The 21,627-nt window shown below is 44.1% G+C and overlaps 1 protein-coding gene across 10 annotated transcripts in view; it reads left to right on the top strand.

Annotated features, from left to right (window-relative positions):
* The window catches only part of LOC122576900 (chromatin modification-related protein EAF1-like), a 399,412-nt gene that overhangs the window by 322,460 nt on the left and 55,325 nt on the right, over positions 1–21,627 (top strand). For 2 of the 10 annotated variants that reach the window (XR_006319947.1, XR_006319946.1), the window contains one exon: positions 12,831–13,125. The exons of 6 other annotated variants lie outside the window; for them this stretch is intronic. Coding sequence is in view for 1 of the 4 variants with exons in the window: in XM_043747792.1 (XP_043603727.1) it covers positions 19,291–19,311 (21 nt within the window). In the remaining 3 variants the exon portion in view is untranslated. Of the gene's footprint in view, positions 1–12,830; positions 13,126–18,919; positions 19,312–21,627 lie in introns of those variants that run through there. 2 more of the 10 variants (XM_043747796.1, XM_043747792.1) reach the window with 2 other exon arrangements.

Here is a 21,627-nt window from a genome sequence, read left to right as displayed (position 1 = left end):
TTTTTTTTTTTTTTTTTTTTTTTTTTTTCATTTCGCGTGAGCTTTCGATTTTTACTGATTGTATAAAACAGGATTTAGGAAGATAAAACTAATCAAACACCGTACCCACTCGATTTTATTTACACATAATAAAATTTTGGTATTGTTTGCGGTATAAAAAATCTGTCGCAAACCAAATATTAAACGCACCAGCTCGTGTCATACACGGTACACAACCGATATCGGTAGTTCGCTTATTTTAGCCATTGATTTTTTACGGGTTTAAGCTGCGATACTTTATATCAAAATACGTGTACATTTACATCCGATGCATTTTTGTCCTGCTTTAAGGTTCAAGGTTAACTCCGAGTCCCTGCCAAAGAGTACAGCGCTATTTTTAAAATGCCCGAGGTCACCCGATATACTGATAATTTCGAAATATAAACGGATAGAACGAATTTGCTTGCTCGACGAGATCGAACACGATGAAACGTACATACTTTGTATAAAATATTTTCCTTGATACAATAACAATAATAACAATAATGATCAACCTGAATTACACGTACGTGTTATTTTATACGTATCGGTTACTTTAAACAACAGTTGCCATTCACCCCCCAACGATTTTTACTATCCGCGTTAATTTTTATCGTGTCAAAGTATTTAATCGTTTTTCGCTACTAAAGCAAAAAAAAAAAAAAAAAAAACGAAATCCTGCACTGATACATCCGCTTTCGATAATCGTTACGTAACGCGTTAAAGAGATTTTCCAACCAAATTGAACTAAAATAATGTCCGCGAATGGAATCGATGCAAATCTGGTGGACGTAAGACGGAGAGAAAATGTCCAGAAAATACGTAAAGACGTAGGAAGATGCGTAAAGATTCGTAGTACGTCGAGTATACTCGTCGAGCATTTGCTACGCGAGAGGAAGGAGTATCTGTTTAGAAAGCGATTTATCGTCCATTTGACAAAGTTCATGAAAATATGGAATTTTTTGGATTGGCAACTAATTGTCACCGGTTGATATTGAGAAAATCCGCATTCCTTAGACGCGAAAGCATTGGAAGCTACTCGACTGCATCGGCGAGCCAAGCTCTTTGAATCATTCATTCGGCTCGCCGCGCCGAATCTCCATTGAATCAGATCCAAGAAAGAAAATGAAAGATCCGTGGATGGATGTGCGACCACGTGGTGGCCATGCATCGATATCCATTCTGTCGCTGCAACGAGCTCGTGTGCACGCACACTGGTCCTCCTCCGTATAAACGTGGAAGGCATCGACCGAATAACAGTGCTCGTCGTCGTCGTCGTCGTCTCTCTGTCGCTCCCGCAGCCTCGGCGCTCTTCGCCCTCCTCCGTCTTCGTCGTTCGATCGAATAAGGAACACGAGATATTTGGAGATATTTATAATGCATGAACGCGTGCGACACCAGGGATGAGGGGAGGAGAAGAAAAGCCGATGAACGAGGATCGAATGGTCGACCGTCGGGTTTCGTCGGGATCACCAGGGAAAGGAGAGGCAGAGCAAGAGACATTGGGGCAGGTCGCGCACAAACGTGCCGCCACGGAAGCTTGCACAGAGAGGAGGAGCAACAACGATACGAAGATAGAGACGGAGGAAACGCGCGCAAACCATTCCGCCAACGAGGATACAGTGACTCGCGAAAGTATTCGAACGGTTGTGGTCGCTTTTTACGAATGTACAAGCTGTTCCATTAACCACGGTACGATCGGCAAGGTGGCGATTCTACGGCGAAAAATAAGTCGAAGACGTAGATTGCAGTTTACTCGTACGACGCCAAAGTTGTATTTCGAAATTTCTTTGCCGAATATGTTGAAGCTGGAAAAGCACGAATTTTACTCGGGACGAGACGTTGAAGAGAAAGATGCTTCTTTCTTACTGTTATTATTCTTACTGGCTTTCTAATATGAAAGAACCTGTTGTTGATTGTTTGCTTGGCCGCAAACAGTATTTAGACTTTGATTAATACCAATATAATTTCATAGCGAGCAGCTTGCAGCCTCTGTTTTCAGGTTTCAAATTCCATCGATGTGATCAAGAGACTCGTGTCTCGTTATGGCGCTAATACAGTTTCAGTATGTTTCACGTAACACGAACGATACAACAGGAAAGCTTCGTACAGTCGGTGTTCAAATACTTTCGCGAGCCACTGTACCTAAAGACCGATGCAGCGAAGGAACGGAGGAGGGAATAAGGAATGACAAGATAGAGAGGCCAGGAGAGATTAGGGGATTTTTATCGCGCACGTGTGGTAGTGTACATACGTGATTTGTATCATGATATATCGATTGATCGCACATGTACATTGATACGCGACATTGGTTTGTACCATGCATGTACAATGCACATTGATACATTCATGTGCATCATGTACTTACAGTGTACATTGATACATTCATGTGCATCATGTACTTACAATGTACATTGATACATTCATGTGCATCATGTACTTACAATGCACATTGATACATTCATGTGCATCATGTACTTACAATGTACATTAATACATTCATGTGCATCATGTACTTGCAATGTACATTGATACATTCATGTGCATCATGTACTTGCAATGTACATTGATACATTCATGTGCATCATGTACTTACAATGTACATTGATACATTCATGTGCATCATGTACTTGCGATGTACATTGATACATTCATGTGCATCATGTACTTACAATGTACATTGATACATTCATGTGCATCATGTACTTACAGTGTACATTGATACATTCATGTGCATCATGTACTTACAGTGTACATTGATACATTCATGTGTATCATGTACTTACAATGTACATTGATACATTCATGTGCATCATGTACTTACAGTGTACATTGATACATTCATGTGCATCATGTACTTACAGTGTACATTGATACATTCATGTGCATCATGTACTTACAGTGTACATTGATACATTTATCTGTATAATATATGTACAAAAGACATTGATACATGCATTTGTGTTATGTATGTGCAAGGTTAATACATTCAGTTGTGTCATGTATGTGCAAAGGTCATTGATATATTCATCTTTATCATGTATGTGCATAGGGCATTGATACATTCATCTGTATCATTATGTACATTGACGCATTGATTTGTATCATGTATGTATATTGATACATTCATCTGTATCATTATGTACATTGATGCATTCATTTGTATCATGTATATACATCGATACATTGATTTGTATCGTGCGTATACGTTGATACATTGGTTTGCACCTTCATCTTCAAATTGGTTTGGAATTCCTCCGATATAATGAAGATCGTCGTGTCCCGTGACAGTGGCGATGCAATTTCAAAATGTGTTACATAACACGAACGATACGTGGAAAAAGGATGTTTGCTAGGTGCAGAATATTAATCGTCCAAATACTTTCGCCAGTCACTGTACCTAAAGAATGGTGCAGCGAAGGGACGAAAGAGGGAATGAGAAATGGGAAGATAGAGAGGCCAGGAGAGATTAGGTGATTTGTATCGGGCACTTATAAGGCGCGGGACATTTTGTTCTCTAGAGTCGCCGGTATCGCAGTCTCGCTGTAGCACGCGTGTGCACAATGGCCCGTGTGTATATTCACCGGGGATGAATCGATCGTATAGGCAATAAATAAGGCACGGGCCATTGTACGAGCCGATTTGGTAATCGCCGTTTAAGGAAGGTGCTAATGCATTCCGATTAATTGGTTATGGTATTCCGCGTCGCGTGCGACCGGAAGATGAACGATTGTTTCGTACCATAGTTGGCAACCACGGGACCTGGTGCATCGCGATATTAAGTAGGTGAAATCGTGAGTATTTTGAAAAGAATTTTGCAAATAACCGACAACGTACGTGCACTACAAGATAGAGAAAAGAGGCGACGTTGTAAGAATTATTTTTTTGAAATTTCAAACTCTTACTGGAACCTACAATTGTTCGTACCATCTCCCTGCGATAAATAAACTTCCGAAGGTAAATCGTTAAGGAATCATCCAAGAAATTCGCGGATCGAATTGTCGATTGCTTTGCTTTCTGAAGAAACTCGACTATGAAAGAATCGTTGTTAGTATACCGCGTTGATTCTGTACCGAGATTTTTCTTCAAAAATTGGCAACCTCTTGCACCATGGAGACGAGAGCCTCGCTGGGTTATAAAAATCCGAACACGACGATCAAAATCTAAACGAGATGGGTACGAACTCTCCACGAGTACCTCGAGAAACGTAAACTTCTGTTTACTAGCAACCAAAGCTCGAGCAAGTAGACTTCAACAGAGTGCTCCAACCGTACGAACGACTCGTCCATATGAATAATACTTGCAGTGAAAACGCTAATTTTCGCCAATGAAGTTGATAAAGAAGGAAGAATAGCGACGAGTGTGTAAGCCTGTAACGTCCCTGTTCTCGCCTCGCCGAATATTCCCGCGTCTTTGTGCTTCTCTTTCGTTGAATGTCTGCTCCCGTGTTCGCGATCTACCAGCGTATTCGACGCGCGGGCGCGAAATTCGAATTCCACTGCAAAAGCGCGAGAGGCAAAAGAAGAAGAAAGAGTAGAGGCGAGAACCGCGCCAAGTGGCCAGCAAGAAGTCGCGTTCTTGCGTACCAGGTATTCAGAGTCCTGCGAAATGCCATCACGTCTCGGTTATAATTCAATCCGAGCGAGGGGGCAAGCGTGTTTTTCGAGCGCGTCAGCGCGCAAGGATCCGCCGTGACCTACGTCAAATTTCACGGCTGCCGCGCCGCGAGACTGCAGTTCGTTCACGCGGCGCTATCACTCGAGATCGTTATGCCGGTAGCGAACAATGGGTTCGCTCGGCCCGCTAGAAAACTCCAATGGCAGAAGTTGGCCCCGATTATGCGAGCCGCGTCGTTACCATCGCATTCCTCGCGTTCTTTCCACGGCCACGGCGCGTCGTACGCGCGCGTGTACGAGCGTGGAAGCGCGTCAGAGCCGCTCTTTTAATTTTCATTTTCTTTATTTTCATCGCAGCGTAAAATTCGGCGTAAATCTCGCCCGAAGGAATTAAAAGGTTGCGGCCGTTGCGTCAGCGCGGGAATTTTCTTCAGCTCCGCCTCTAACTTGACGCTCGTCCACGGAATAAGTGGAAATGAGGATGTAACGTGGGTAAAAGGTAAACGGCGTTGCGTGCGATTAAACGCGCTTGTCCAAAGCGGAACAATGTGGGTCGAAAGTGTGTGATGCGAATATAGTAAACGAGGCGATGGAAATAGGAAGCAACGAGGGATCTGTTCGGTAATGCGCGTTTACATCGTTGATAGAAAGCGATACGATTTCCTCGTTTGGAAAAGTTGAGAGAAAAGTCGAGCCAAGACGCTGTATCATATCCTGACTACGAGTTGAATGGAAATCACCTCACCGTATCAAAGGATCACGCCGTACGATGCTCCAAATTACCTCGAAGACGCTGCAAATTACCTCAAAGAATTACCTCGGCTCTTTCACCAAGTCCGACGCGAGGATAACGAGCCGAGACTGTCGCTGATCAGCAGCCAGGTGTCGATGCGACGCGTATTTTAGTTCGCCAAGAAAATATGCTTTCTAATTTTGTTTGACGGTGTAGAAGGGTTGAACGTATCCCACGCGACACTCTGCCCGGGTCACGCTGCGAGGTTCACCTGTCGAAGGGCTAACAACGCTCGAGTCAACGTTGCTTCTTTTTCTCTGCAAAGCGAAAGAAATCGCCAAAGATAACGAAATACGAACGAGCCGAGTCATTCGTCGAACGACGACAGAGACAGCGTCAGAGCGACGTCGACGCTCGTGTCGCCGACCTACGACAAATTCGACGACACCCGGCGCCTCTTTACGCTCCGGCTATCAGTCTGGATCATTAATTTATTCCGACGAACAATGATTCACGTCGCGTGCCCACGCGACAGTGCGTACGCCGCAACGCGAACGAGTGGGGATGGAGTCCGGTAACAGGAACCGAAGTGTCGTAAAACTAATCTCCCAGATACAAATTACATAATCCTCGTCTGGTCGTCCCTCTTTCCCTCTCTGTGTGTCTCTCTTTCTCTCTCTCTCGCTCTCTCTCTCTCTCTCTCTCTCTCTTTTTCCCCAATAAATATCTCTCTGCGGACGTATGAATGGCCGTTCGCGCGCGACGTCCGACACATCATCGCTGACTCGTTTCTTTTCACTGTTTCCCCACCCCCGCTGTGCCGTGTTCCTCGTGTCGAACGTTTGCCAACACGGATATTTAAAATACGATGTTTCTTTCTTTCCTGTCTGCCTCCTCGAACCTCGTGTAAATGAACTTTCGTATCGAGCGCCGGTGACAACTCGAAACCGACGCCAAATAAACGCCGCTGGCTGTCCAAGTTCGATAGCGAGCCTCAAGACGCTCGTTAGTTTCGAACATTCGTTTTAAGAAAATCGGTATAGCGCTGAGTGAGGTGTTCAACGCGATTTCAAGCAGCTACTCTTTGGAATTTGACCTGGGCTGTTGGTCGCGTTTACGGCGAACTAACAGGCAGAGACAGAGTAATGTCCGACTCTGTGTAACTGTTATACTTCTAACTAGCAGAAGCTATCGAGGCTGTGAATAATTAAGTATGCAAGTTATTCGTCGATCATCTGTACGCTCGTTTAGAGAAAGACAATTTCAACTTCCATGTAGAAACGACGATAATCGCATTTGTATACGTCAGTGTGAGAATTTTTCATACGATAAACTTCCCGCGAGAAGTAGCCAAGTAGCGCAAGCTTCGACTCACTCTCTCCCTCTCTTTCTCTCTGCGTTAGAAAAGAAATGCGAAACAACGGCAGAAACTTCTGCGTCTGAAATTATTTGATCGTAAATTTTTTAACTTCTCTACCTTCCGCCAATACCTCGACTCTGTAAATACAAATATCGTTGCTTCTTGCACCGGGCGACGGATGTAAAATGTCCGAAACGCACCACCTATGACGCAGCTTACTCAAAACCTTTTATTATCCTCCGATTATCCGGCTGTCGATTGTCCACACTCGTCCCGATCCGAATGACGCCGATTAATCAGCAGCTCGGTGCTTAGGAATTTGTTGCCTCGTACTAGCTGACGATATGGAGATGGAAGTTTATGGGGAACGATATGTTGCACCGTTAACGGTGATTCCACCTTAGCCCACTTTCCTTGCGATTTACGTGCGCACAATGTGATCAGGATATATATATATATATATCGTCGAAGTGGATGTGGCTTCTGGTCGTTCGACTAGAAAGTACAACACGCCCGGCAGCTTGCAACTTTGTTGCGTTCTCTGCCAGCTCGAAGGTTAAACGTGAACGATATTTGATGCATCTTTTAAGCAGATTCGCGGGACGACACGATCAGACGTAAGGAGAAACGGACGACCCTTTTATGGCAGTTTCAATGCGCAAGTGGCTACGGAAGCTTTTCCTTTTATTATACGCAGCGTTCTACGTTCAACGTTGCTGTTCTTCGTTAGCAACGTGGCACAGTTAGCGTAGAATTGCTGGTAGAATTTCGTAAACCTCGTGGGTCGAGGAGAAGGTTTCTCACCTGTCCAGCATAACGCGATAAACGCTGGAGTTGCCGACAGTCAAGAGGAAGCTATCTCAAACCAACCACGACCAATCGAAACGACTGACCTTTAAACAAATACCAATAACAATAGAATATTTGTACGTTTATTAATTTATTACATTCTTACAAAAGCAATCCCATGTTACGGATCACGTCTTTTGTATTATTTATCCATTAGGGATCGTAATCCTTGAACAAACAAGAGAAGGATCACGTTTTGTCAAATGGTAGAACCAGTCGTTCTGACTGGTGCGATAGTTGTAACGTTAATAACACACCGTCGGAAAATTGGCACGAACACCGTGCGCGAACCTATCGCACGTTCTCGTCGCGCATCCGCGTACAGTTCATAGTCCGAAACGCCTGATCGAAATCCGATCCAAGATATTGCCGCTGCCGGAAGAAAGGGTGAATCATCGGTGCAAAAGCATCGTTGGCCGCTGTGGCATTTGGTGCGGGACGAGAGCTAAGTGCCGGCCCCGTGGCGCATCCGCGGCCGGCTCGAAAAGCGGCAGAACCGTGGCAAAAGAGTGGCTGGAGACGACGATAAAAGCAGCAGGTCGCGCGCTCGTAAATAGAGCCGCGGGTCCATTCATGAGTTCGGCCAGCTCGCTCGTGCGTACACGTTGGAAAAGTCTTTTTCTCCGTGTATTTTACGGGAGGTCAGGGTTAAAGAGGCGGAAAGAGAGGCGAGCGGCGGAGTAGGTGGAGTAGGAAGAGGCGAAGCGAGACTCTGTTTTATGGGGCTACGATTCCTCTCCTTGCGCGGTACGTCAACCCTTCTGCCGGCTCAGAATTAATTGGTACCGGCATTTAGGTGAACCCGATCCATCTCTCGTCCCAGTTGCGCTCCTCTTCGCGCCAATTTTCACTTTCATCCCCGTTGTTCTCGTCTCAAGTCCGCGGGAAAAATCTCCCACCTGCTACGCGTTTATCAGCCTGGAAATTTCTGTTCGATAGTCGTCGGTGTGTGCCGCACGTTGCTGGCGTGTAGCAACTGGGTTAAGGATAACACGAGCGTAAAGTACGCAGGGATGAGTGAGAGGATCGAACGAGATAGCGCGCGATTAGAAAAATTACAAAGCAAGTCGCGTTTCTTGGCAGCGAGATCGAAATTAGATTTAATTATTAGTGTGATTACGTGGCAGTGGTTTTTTGGTCATTGAGAGACAGGCAACGTGTATGCAGATTGCCGTGATGTTTCGAACGCTTCAATTTCTTTAAATTGAGTAAAATTGCAGAATCTTTGGTACTCGTCTGACGCGTTAGGCGCCGAGCATTTGTACACACAGTTTACCACAATGTTACGAACGCTTGAATTTCGTCGAACGGAACAAAGTTGCAGAATCTAAGTGGAATGAACGACGACGTTAAAAGATGTTACGCGGGTCCGTAGAATTATTTTTCACGAGCGCGCGGCGTTAAGGCGGAGAATTCGATGATTCAAATTGATTGGAAAGGATTGGCAATAAATAATTGGGATGGCGCGATGCTGGCCCTTGATAATTTAATTTTGCAAGTTTAGTTTCACGTTTAGAAGCTATGTTGGTAAAACCAAGCCCGGTTTCTATGCCATCTGATACAAATAAATACGATACGATATATAAGAGTCGCTTGAATATTTATAGAAGCCGTGATACGTATCGCGCGAAATATCGTAATAAACGAAAGAATTTCTAACAAGTGAAATTTCAAAGTATAAGAACGTTGGGAATGCATGCAGCATGCGAAACTATGTGCACAAAATATCTGAAGTGAAATAGTCGTTGTAGTATATATACTTAGCAAGTGAAATTCTCATTTAAGTCTCTTTAGTTAGTGTCAATATTGAATTATAATTTCAGTATCGGAATATTGATAACACTCAAGTACCGTCGATATAACGCGTATCAAAAGCGAAGAAACATTTATCGTGATAGCAGAAAGTACGATGAAAAATGAACTAATGAGTTGGCCGGTAAAATACCACTCGAAGCGACGAGTGACAAGAAAAATGAAAAGTTTTTCCTATTGTCATATATAGAATGCGTGGATGAAAATTTTTATCAAGACTTCCATATATCGAACCCAAAGGACAGATGATATCGATGATACCAATTTATCTCACCGTGTTGTTGTATTTTTTTTTTTTATTTCTTCTTTGAAACACGTCGTTGTTTAGCCATCGTCGTGAAATTTATTTATACCGTCATCTTTGCTAATGACGCGTCTGTTTAGATTCACGTAACGCTTAAGACTAGGTAATTGTTAAATGATCGATGATGATAATCATCGGACGAATTGATAAATTCCTGTCCTACTGTGCTCCGCTCGTTTAAATTATCCAACTCTCGTACACGTATGCACGGAAATATTTATTATACAAATATCGTGATTTAAAGCCTATAGCTTCTACACAAAACGAGAAAATAAATACATGGTCAGTGTACTATAAATTTCCAGACTTCGCATTCCTGATAACTCTGATCGATCACAAGGCGACGTCGTCAATTTGTAAATAAATAATATTCACGTGCCGTTGTTTCGAACGGCTGTTACAAAATTATCTAAGAATTTAAAAAACGGTGTCTCTCGGTGCGATTCCCTTTTCTTCCTTTTTTCTTTACTCTCACGCTACGTAGAAATTTTATTCGACTTTACTTTTCATTCCTTCGATAAACGTATTCTGCAAACGTATTGGCAAATCGTTTAAAGCGATGTATTTCAGATAATTTTCAACCGAAAGACTCGGCAACAATCTTATCTGCGATAAAGATTTCCTTATCATCCTTGTTACAATGATAAGACGCGATCGCGCTAGTTCTCTTCTTCGGTATAGTACGTGCAACGTACACGTATACAGCGAAGTCTTAAATTAAAGCATCAAGCAGCGGCACCGATTGATGCAACGGCGTCCAAGGTCGCACGCGGCATTCTATATTTTTCCACGGAGGCCGTATCAAATCCAAGATACGCATAAACTATTACATTTCTAACTCGAAATTTCCACGTTTCGCGTCCTTAAAACCTCTTCCTGCGTTGCACGACCGATGAAACTTCGCACGTGCGAACTACGACATTTCACTTATTTCGTTAATTCGCTTTACTCGGACCGCCGCGTTTCGAACGATCGCGTTTCACGAAATCTTTCGCAATTTGGTATAAGCATAAACTACAGAATAATGATCTTTTGTTCTCGATATGTTTCCTCCATCGGCTATGTCGTAACGGCCACGCTTCTTTTACCTCATTAACGGGCAGCTGTTAAGAATTAATTAATCGCGAAACCGCGGGGTCGTCGACTAGGTTACATAAGCGGGATCCCCGCGGAATTACGCGATCGTCCGTGACAATGAGCAATTAATGAATAATAAGTTGCATCGCTTTTATCGATAGGTACATGTTACTTGGCGAAACGCATGAATGAATGGTGGAGCGTGTACGCGCGCGCGTCTCATCGAGCCAGACCTGTGTCATGCGATCGCTTTGAATTCGTGTTACGTCGATCGTAAAGAATTAATAAATGTCTCCTATAATTATATGCATGCCGCTGCTCGTTCACGTTCAATGACACGGCCGGCCGTTCTCGTTCTCTTCTTTTTCCATATTTATTTTTCATTTATCACAGGCTGACTAATAACAGCGCCGCGTGAGCAATGGCTTATTGATTTGCATAAATCTGATACCGATCGTGAGTTAACGTAGAGCTGCATTTATCTGAATTTGTGGAAGAGCAGCTCGTACGCGATAATAATTCGAACGAAGGAGCCAAGTTCTTGCGCGCAATTAATGTTATTAGCCAAGTTTTCCAACTTTCAAAATCATACTTTTGCGAGGATAATTAAAGGAGGCAGCGTACAAAGAAATTCCTTTCAAACGCAACATTTTCAAAGATTTTTCGTACGGTTGACTGCACATCGTTAAACAAAATCACTTGCCCTCGTTTACAACATGGGAAGAATCTATTTTGTCCTTGAATTTTCTGTAAAGACAAGCGGTCGGTAAACGTCTCGTCGTAAATTCTATTACCTGCCTAATTTTTCCAAAAGCTCGCCCCATTCCCAACGTACTTGGCATTTCGACATTTTCCACAGGCGTCGCCAGGTATTTACGAAATTCGTTGCACGAATCGATCGTAGACGAACACTTTCGGACGTACGAGCACCTACTGAACTGTCTGCCACCTGTTCCTCTTTACATACCCTGCGTGCATACCGTAATTTGTTTATATGGCACCATTGAACGAACAAAGAGCCGAATCTCGAGACCGGGCCTATTATGTAAACACGATGTTCACTCGGTCAATAACCGAGTGGAAGTTGCCAGGCATTTTACCGGGCTAATCCGAAACGGTTCGGTCCGAATTAATTCGTGGCACTTGCTCGTAAAGCGGAAGGGATCCGCCGGTTGAAGAGGAATGGGGGATCTTATTGCCGATCTTTATCGATACCCACGATCGGAATCCGTAATGAGGATCCGATCGTCGCTATTAGCGTGACCGCCCTTTTGAACGGCGCCGCACCGCGGGCCATTTTCTTCCTCTTATTCCTGGCTAGAGTCCTTCCGTATTAATGCTGCTGGCCACGATCCTGCATCAAATTTATAGTCGTCGGCCCACGCGCGATGTTATAAACCGTGAGAGTGTCCGCTGTGGCGGATCTTGACGCCTGCGAGGAGTACAAATTTTCTATCTATTCTGGTACTTAATTGGCGTGCTTCGGCGACCAGTTTGCTCGGTCGTTCAACTTTCTGCCGATTAGCTGCATATCACGATTAATTGCGATCTCGTGTCTGGAGGGAAGGTCGAAAAGGAGGAGAATCTCTACGTGAATGAACATTCCGAAGATCGTCGTAGGGCTGAAAAATTCGTGCCACACGATACCGTGTAACTGTCTACCTGGGACGAAGATAATTTACGAGGTAACGACGACGGTGATAGGAAAATGAATGATCTGTTTTCATCGCTCAATCGCATTCTGTAGCTTTTATACTTTCAAATGTACGTACTTGGCTATTCTCCATAAATTTTTCGATCGCAACAGATACGAGCGATGGCCGCTTCTCTGGCTGACGAGTGTTTTACTTAACGCGGTAATCTTAGGATTGCCGTTGAACGTATCCATCTGTAGGCTTTAATATCGCGAGATACGCTGCAGCCCATTAATAATAATTAGGACGGGTACGAGGTATACGAAAGTCACGTGCACGCACGAATTGTCAAATTAGTTGATTAACTTACACTTACACCTGTCGATGTCGTCCGGATGTCACCGTAGAACCGAACGTGTGTTAACAGGTGTTTTTAACTCGGCCGTGCGAAGCGCTTCCAGCTGCTGGCTGCCCGCTATTGGATAACAACGCGAATTCGGACGATTTTCGATAGATTGCGACTGGCTGTCTCAGTTGATCAAACAAGGAGCGACAGAACTTACAAGAGCGCCGTGTAAACCGATATAATGGCGCGGTATGCAACCACGGAAATTTTCGTTAACCGTAAATCCGGCTTAAACAGGTGAGAAAACGATATATACCTTATAACGTAATAATCGTTACAGAAACGGACTATGTTGTTTTAATGAACACGTAAGAGAACGTATTAACGTTAATTATCGGTTAATTATATAATAAAATATAATATATAGGGGAGAGGGAGAGAGAGAGAGAGTTTGTGATGTAGGTTTCGATATGCATAAACATAAAGGGATGATAATTGTGAAAAATGTAGTCTTTGCTGTTGCCCATGAAAACGAAAATCAAATACATCGAGGTTTTAACAATTAATTATGATAATTGATTACGTAATATCGATAATGATATTATTCAATTATAATTTTATATCTTTGGCATTCGTTAGCTCGCGTGGATGCGATTAAACGTCCGGATTTTAGATTTTGTTCGTCAGAAGCCTGGCTTCCTCAGTTTTTCCAGCTTTTTCGTTCGTCACCTGGTCGCGATAGATACGCGAAATTACTCGAATATTTCGATCGTTGAACGCGGTGTTGATCAGGTTGATTAATAAATTTACGTAACAGGAGACAAAATACGGGAGAAAATAACGCGTGAAAAATAGTCGACAGCGTTTGTGTAAGAAATCCAAGTTGGAGTATTATCTGAATTTTCATGAAGAAAGGTATATTTAGGGGAGAGGAATAAATAGCGTTGTTGTATAATGGACAAATTAATTGCCAGCGCGTACAAAAAGATAAAAAGCGTCAACCAGAGAGAAATCGAAGAAGGTTGAAAAAGAGATTTAAGGATGGGAGAAATGCGGCCGAGGAGCAACTTCCGGTTGCATGGAAACAGCGGGAAAACTGTCCTGACTTTCCAAGCATCCTCGGTCGCTGCACTGCTAACGTAACACGATTTTCCTGGATGCTTTTTCGACACACTTAGATACTTCCGCAAGACTTGTAACATAAACACCTTTAAACTTGCAATTTATCAACATTCCATTGCTTTTACCTTAGAAAGTAATCGGCTGCCTGTTACTTGTAGTACTCTAAATTCAATACCATCGTAATTACAATTGCCTAAAGAAATTAACATACCTAATACGTTGCTTGATTTAATTCTGCATTGAAAGTATTAAATTATACGAAATAAGTATGAAAAGTGCATTTTATTCGTTCTCGCAGATCGTATAGCAGATCTAAAATATTACATGTACAATAAAATAATTTCTAATGTGATGTATAACAGTACAAATGAACGTACGCTGTATCGCTAAAGAAGTTCATTCTCCTGAAAGATATTATAAAAGAAGCGCATATATGGATGGGATCGTCCGTTCTTAAAATACAATTGTAAAATTTATAAAATAATTTCTAATCTTCTAATATCGTCCGTAACTGTTTAAAAAAAGAAACTAACGGGCATATACTGTTAAACGATCAACGTTAAACCGTACGAAAGACGTATGAACGGTTGCAGGAACGGTTTTTACAGTACAGTTGCAAAATGACGATAAAACGATCCCTAATTCTCAAGAAAATAATGGCAGAAAGGTCATCGCGTCAAATGGTACACGATCGAGATATTTTCTGCGGTTGCTGAATTATCTTTCCCCGTCTGCGAAAAGAAAACCGCCTGAAGGTGCTTCTAGAATCGAGGCCGGAAGTGCACAGAAGTCGCAGCTTTCGAAGACGATCGTAAAACGCCCCACGAGTTCCTCCATGTTTCCTTATCCCCACCGCGAGTACCATCAACGTCTAGTTCCCATTCTGTTCTTAGATGAGAAAGTTTAGTAATCATATCAAAAGAAAGTTCGGACCAATTTTGACATCATTTTATCATCGGTACTGAAAAGAGTCTAAAAGAGAAACCACGACGGTCAAAGGATCATAATGAAAAGTGGGAAAACCGATACGTAAATATCAATGTCCATTAGAAGAGTCATGGGCGTGATAAAATTTATTTAGTGCAAATTGCACGCTCCTTCCTGCTTTCATTTTCTAATTATTTTATGGGAAATCTGTTATCTTATCCACATCGTATACGATCTATAAGTAAACCGAGGATTTGTATTAACGCGACTAAAGAAACGAACGACCTCTCTCCTTCTCTCTCGATAGATAAATAAAGTTTCATCTCACCCGTTGACTATTAATAACAGCCACCTTACTTTGAGTATCTTTTTTATATTTTTGCATATTGTGTGCATTCTTGTAACTTTAAATACCTCGTTAACAGAAATCCGCGATCTACTGGCAAGATAAAATATCGAATAAAATACAATTTGCTTGAATATTCCAATAAATGTAACAGGTAGAGCTGTTCCGACACTGATGTGACAATGTGTATAGTTTTCATAAAAGAAAAAAAAAAGAAAACTATCCGCTGCTATTGAAACATCATAAAATACGAGCAAGATGGTAGATGCTCCTCAAATCAACTACAATCAACTTTGAAGCAGGCGACGTGGTCTCGTAGATACGCAAGCGGTTCATAATGTTCAAATACGGCTTGCTTACGTCGTCGTGGCCTCGTCCAGAGAGCAAGGACATTCATTGGCCACAATTCATCTGTCGCGCAATGCTCAACCAATCGTAAAGCCGACTAGCGCTTTACTTCCGTCGTGAAGCCACGCGTTCGACTGTCCTCAGTCCTCGTGCACGTTGGCCGTCGTTGTCGCGGCACAGGTATTACGCTTACACATATGTATATTCGCTTACATACGGCGGTGCACGCGAGCGAGCGGGTTTAAACGGTTGGTACGCGCTCGTTTCCGCGGTCAGAATCATTGGCGCATTCTCGCGCCGGCAATAAGCCGCCAGTTAAAACTCCTCCTTCCCACTCTCCTACGATATTCCCATCCCTGTCTTTCCTTCGATAGCTGTTCGTTCCGCGGCGTTAAAATCGCCCGACGACGACATCAACAATAACAAACGACATCAAGCGTAACGAGACACGCGACAATTCGACGAAACATTCGCTGGACTCTCCCTTCTTCGATCGACGTAAAGAGTATTGAATCTCGGCGGCACCAGATGAAACGAGTCGTCACGGTCGGCGGTTCGATCTCTCCGAAAACAACGATCTCTGCCTGACCGACTGACTTGTCGTCGTCAGACTCGTCGTTGTCAATCACGAACGAGACGAGAAGACGCTCGAGGTATTTCTTACGAATTCTCGCTTGGAGAAATTCCGCTGCCTTGATCCTCGTCCGTGAAGCCGAGGAATCGATCGAAATTCGAGTTACAGACGCATAGGGACTTTCACGCGCGTAACGACAAGTCAAAGTTCCCTCTCTGTCTGTGAAAAGCGCTGCTAACGCTTAGATACAGATATACATGTAAGTAGACACCGGGCAACAATGAAGGGAGAAAGAAGTTTGTTCCTCCTGGCGAGGAGGAGGAAGACATTTTCACCGCGCCTTCACGGAGAAAACGACTTCGCTTAGAACTGCCTCGCCGACGGCTGTGGCCGTCGCGCGATACGCCGCCGTACGCTTCTCACAGAGCCTCGAGCACGCTCTCCCCTCGGGCTGTTTACGGAATGTCGCGCAAAATTCCCGAAATTAACCGGCCTACCGGGCAACACCGATCGACGATCGATGCGCCGGTTTGCGCGCCGTTGTTTCGCGATCGAAGCGTCCCGATGATGCGGCCCGTTTACCCGATACCGAATAAAAATGTTCGCGGTGAATTTTCTTAGGCTGCTTGCCGTATGGAAGGTGGCGCGCGGTATCCGTGCGGCGTTGTCTGCCGTTCGTTGCTGGCTCGCAAGAGCCGAGGCCTTCGAGCGCTCTTACGCTGCTCGCCGTATACAGGCTGACAGTCAGTGGCGGGTTTCGAAGCTAACGGCGTTGGGCAGACTCCCTCGTACTCGGGGGCCCCGGTGTCTACGAGTTCCCCGTTTCGTAGCCTCGAAATCGAAATCGAGCCACGGTTTCCACTGCGTATCGAACGCTTGAATTATTTCTGTATTTACAATCGCGCTAAAAATATTACAGTTTCTCGCTCGTAAATAATTTTACACGTTCGTTATGCGAACTATCCGACAATATTTTTTACACGTATAATTTTTATATTTCTGCTTATGCGCGTACGTGATTACGTTTTAAATATCGAATCGAACGAACGTGGTCGTTTTGATAAATCGCTGACATTAGGAAATCGAGCAAATTTTCAGATTATCATATTACAGGGGCATGGAATTGTGCGATATAGTTGGATGGTTTTTTAGTTAGGATTTTATATCATTCGATAGTATATGATTCGGCCGCAACGACGTAAGAAACTTGCTGATAAACGACGCCAGAAGTGCGAGCTTCGCGAAATAGTTCACGCTAGTACCTATCGAATGGCCTAAGTCGTTTTGAGTTTTTGCGCTGGATCAAATTTTTCATCGTAGCTCAATCCATTCTCCCGTAACTTTCATCGAGCGAGACCAGGCTATCGTGCACTTTCTCGCGCAGAACAATTTTTCACCTTGGTGTTAGTGCAAACAGTTTTATATGAACAAATTTTCATTAAAACACCTCCTTTGCGACAAATCTTGTACGTGGTTAGACAAAATTAAGCCGATTCGATGAAAGAGACGAAAACGAAATATTTGGTAAACGCAAATATACAGGGTGTTCAAATTTATATACACAGAGAGAGACTTTCTATACCTTAATACCATGCCCTCACTTTCCTTGGCAAGGCTTTAAGGGCACGTGGCCTTTCCCCTTCCCTCGTGTTTTCCGCCTTGAACAAGTGCGTTCCACCTATGCCAGTTAGTTTTTGCGGTTTTTTAATGTCACACGCGCATCATAAATCAGAATATAAATCAGGTTATATAAAAGCATTGATCACATTTCAAAATCATACATTTAAACAATGAATTTCCTTTGTATGAGCAACCTGAATGGCATAAACAATCCGAGGATATTCAATATCAATTATACAATTAATTTACGTGGCGTGAATAGAACGCACCCTTCCGCCCGTACGAAATCTACCACCGGTCGAATGTCGACAATATGCTGTTCGCTTTTCGATGTACAATGGCTTTTAAAAATAATTTATTGAATTCGAAATCCAATCGGTCGGCGTAGTAAATCATTGAAACGCGCAGAACTATTTTAATTTTCTCACGCGTATTTTGATAGATATATCGAAACAATTTAGCTAACGCTCTAATGGATTCGTATTGTCGGAGGCGGCGCCGTTGCACACGGAAAAAAAAAAAAAATTATTCGATGGAACATCTAAATCATCGGTATGATCGCGCGTCGATATTCATGAAATTCATTCCGCGTGATTTTGTATGAACAAAATATACACAATGGCGCGTGTTACTTCGACAACACGCGGACAACCGGTAGCGTGTAAAAATAAATTCTGAAACTTTCTTCGCGAACATTAAAGTACCCGCCACGCTCCCGTTATTACAACTTTACAAGCTGGAGAATAGCCAGGACCCTTTAATTTACGTTCATTCAAGAGGTGATCTTTTCCTCAATTTTTTTTTTTCTTTCTTTTTTTTTTCACCGACATTAGGAAATATCAATTTCCTACGGCACAATAATAATGTAACGTAAATCCCTACGCGTAGTGTATACGTTATATAACGATCGATACGAATCAAAAATAATTCAGTTTGTTTTAATAAAAGTCACGAGAGCAGAAATCAGCAGGAGCAATTTCATTTTTACGCTATTTTCCTGCTTCGGTGTAATTCGTAGCGTGGATACGCTGATTTTTTTAATACAGAAAAGACGCAAGTTTTACGCGAGAAGACGACAGTGGCAAGCGACTCGAAGATAGACACGAGGAGAAGTAAAGGGCTCGACGCGACGAGGCTACGGCACTATGTGCCGTGCCGTCGTGCTAGAGTGCAGGTGGGCCGAAGTTCGACGGAAACAGCCGAGCACTCACTCGGGGGAAAACCGAGCGGCGGTACACGACGAGTACTGTTGTCAGAGTATTCAGTAATGCTTTGCATGGCCAACCAGTCGCTAGTGGGCTCGTCGGTGAGAGTCGTGTCGTTCACTCGAAGTGATCGTGTGGTGTTACTCGACGAGTTAGACAGGCGGTATTCTGAAACGCGAAGCACAAGCGCACGGCGACGAATGTATCCGCAATCGTGAGAGTGCATTTCGTGAGACTGTGAGAGAGAAAACGAACAGAGCGTATTCACGGAGCGTACACCGACGGTGGAGCTTCGATTTCACGTACTATTTCCTCACTGAAAACAAAAAACCATTGCGCTACACTGTGTATGGTACACGAGCGATCCAAGATGCTGTCGTCAGTGCTAGCGAAATAATAATGTGGTGCGACGTTAGTCAGGTGAGTGAAAAGTGCTACGTCAGTTTCTTTTTCTTTTTTTTTTCCACCAATTTTTTTTCCCCCTTTCGAAAACTGTGCCGGCCTGTGTTCGCCTGCCTCTAACGTTCTTGCGCGGCCAGCCAAGAGAGCGTTACGTGAACACGACATCACAACGGCTACGAGGTGGTTGTGTGTCGCTTGCTGTGAAAAATTTAAACGTTGCTCCGTTCCTCGAGTTCGGTGTTCGTTACGCGAAGGGACTTTATCCTCGTTTCGCCGCGACGTTTCTCAGCCATCGAACGAGAACCGTGTATCTCCTCAATCGTGCCCTAGTACAAGTGGTTCAGTGTGTGATTTTTCTATCTCGTCGACGGATACCTCGGATATACGATTCGTTACACGCAACTCTCTGACCACCGAAGAGAACGTCTCGTCCCGCAGCGACGAGCGCAACTTTGCAATTGAAAGCTAACTTCTCGTAACGCCTTGAAAGGCTGGCGCACACGAACGGCAGAGACACGGCGATGAATCTCCGTGGAAACTATTTTATCGCCTAGCCTCTGCGATTTCTTCTCATCCTGTGTGTGATCGTACAAATCGATCGAAAATATTGCATCAACCGGTATAATCACGCTGCGAAACCGTGTTAATCGCCCGTCGGCTGCGAGACATTGAATCGTACCGGGCATTCTCAAGTGCTAAGAAAAACCATAAACACTCGTTCGTTGATTCTTTTTTCATGCGTCGACGTGTCGGAATCGATACAAATAATCGCCGCGAATTTTTTCGTCGTGTTTCGTCATCTCTCACTCTCTCTCTCTCTTTCTCTCTCTCTCTCTCTCTCTCTTTCCCTCTCTCTCTCTCTCTCTCTCTTTCGGAGCATAACATTAGGAAACTCTGTGTACGTGAGAATCGGCGAGGTTTCACGTCGTCGACGCTATTTCCACTATGGTGTAGAAATTGATACAGCGGCGGATCAACGTCGTGCCGAAGTGTCAGATTTGACGCGTGGTAACCTCGTGTTCAGTAGTTTGAATTCGAAGCGATCCCGCGTTTCCTTGGGCTTGGGGACGAGCGGCGGAGGGAGCAGGAGGGTATAGAGGCGGCAGCAGCAGCAGCAGCGAAGCAGAGTAAGAGGAGGTTGGGGGTGGAGAGGTGGAGGAGGTAGGACGGCGGCCGCGATGCTGGGTGGCGTAGTTAGGATGGCGAGAGGTGGGGAACGGTCGAGGTGGCTGTGGTAACGACGGTGGGTCGTGGGTCGCTACGTGCGGAGAGAGGGGGGGGCAGCGTAACGAGCGAGAGAGAAAGAAGCAGCGATAGGGAAGGAATAAGAGCACGAAGGAGAAACGCGTATATATACGTATATATGTGTGTATATATATATATACACACGCGATATGAGAGACAAAGAAAGAGTGCTCGATAAAGAGAGAGAGCGAGATAGAGAAAGGTGACCGGAGGCTCCGAGGCTGGCTGCCTCTTCTTTACTTGGCCAGCGCTGTGGAGGAAACCTAGCGTCGCCTGTGCGTCGCGAGGAGCAAGGAGAAGGGTACGACGTTCACTAAGCAGCGGGCAAGGGGGGAAAGGGGCACGATTATGACCAACCATCAAGGGGGCAACGTCGTCATGGTTACCGCGACGACAACAACCCGACTCTGTTCTAAGGGATGTTTTTAAAAGCATATATATTTACCTTTGCTCTTTTTCTCTTTCACCGATCGCGTGGAGGCGATAGGAACGACTAGTTTTTTCCCTTCTCACTCGCCGAACGTATGTAATGTATTTGATGGCCCGGTTTCGGTTTAGATCAACCGAACGATCGTAACCTCTTCCGAACTGTATTCGTGCACATTTCGAACCGCTGGATCGTCGTCGAAATTTAAGAAACATATTTCGTCATGGCGTAGAGAATTTGTACAACTTGTACTTTAACCTGAGACTATCTTCGTCTTGTGGACATATTGGTCATAAGCTGGAGCACAGCTTGATTCAGCGTGGATCGGTTAGGTGGCTACGCGGTATATATTTGTGGTGGATTGGTTTTTCCCACGAGCTATGAATATGCTCTAAAATGCTCCGTGTTAGTGAAATGCCAATGCGTGATAGGCGTATCTCGAGAAACAGCCGCGTTCGCGTGACGACCGCGCTCTGTCCGACGGTGACAAAACCGGTCGAATCTGTGACTTCAGCGTTCTTGATACCCTTATCGTTTTATTATTCAGCAGGAAGTGCGTCGTAAGAATTTCTTCGTCTTTGGATCGTACTGTATTCAGAGACATCTTGGCGACGTGATCTTTCCGCAAATTTCTAGTTATTTCTACTGATCTCTGTTCGTAT

Source organism: Bombus pyrosoma, linkage group LG17 (genome assembly GCF_014825855.1).
Source record: "Bombus pyrosoma isolate SC7728 linkage group LG17, ASM1482585v1, whole genome shotgun sequence".
Classification (NCBI taxonomy): Eukaryota; Metazoa; Arthropoda; class Insecta; order Hymenoptera; family Apidae; genus Bombus; species Bombus pyrosoma.
The sequence above is the reverse complement of the archived record's forward strand: the minus strand, read 5'-3'. Positions and strand labels throughout refer to the sequence as shown.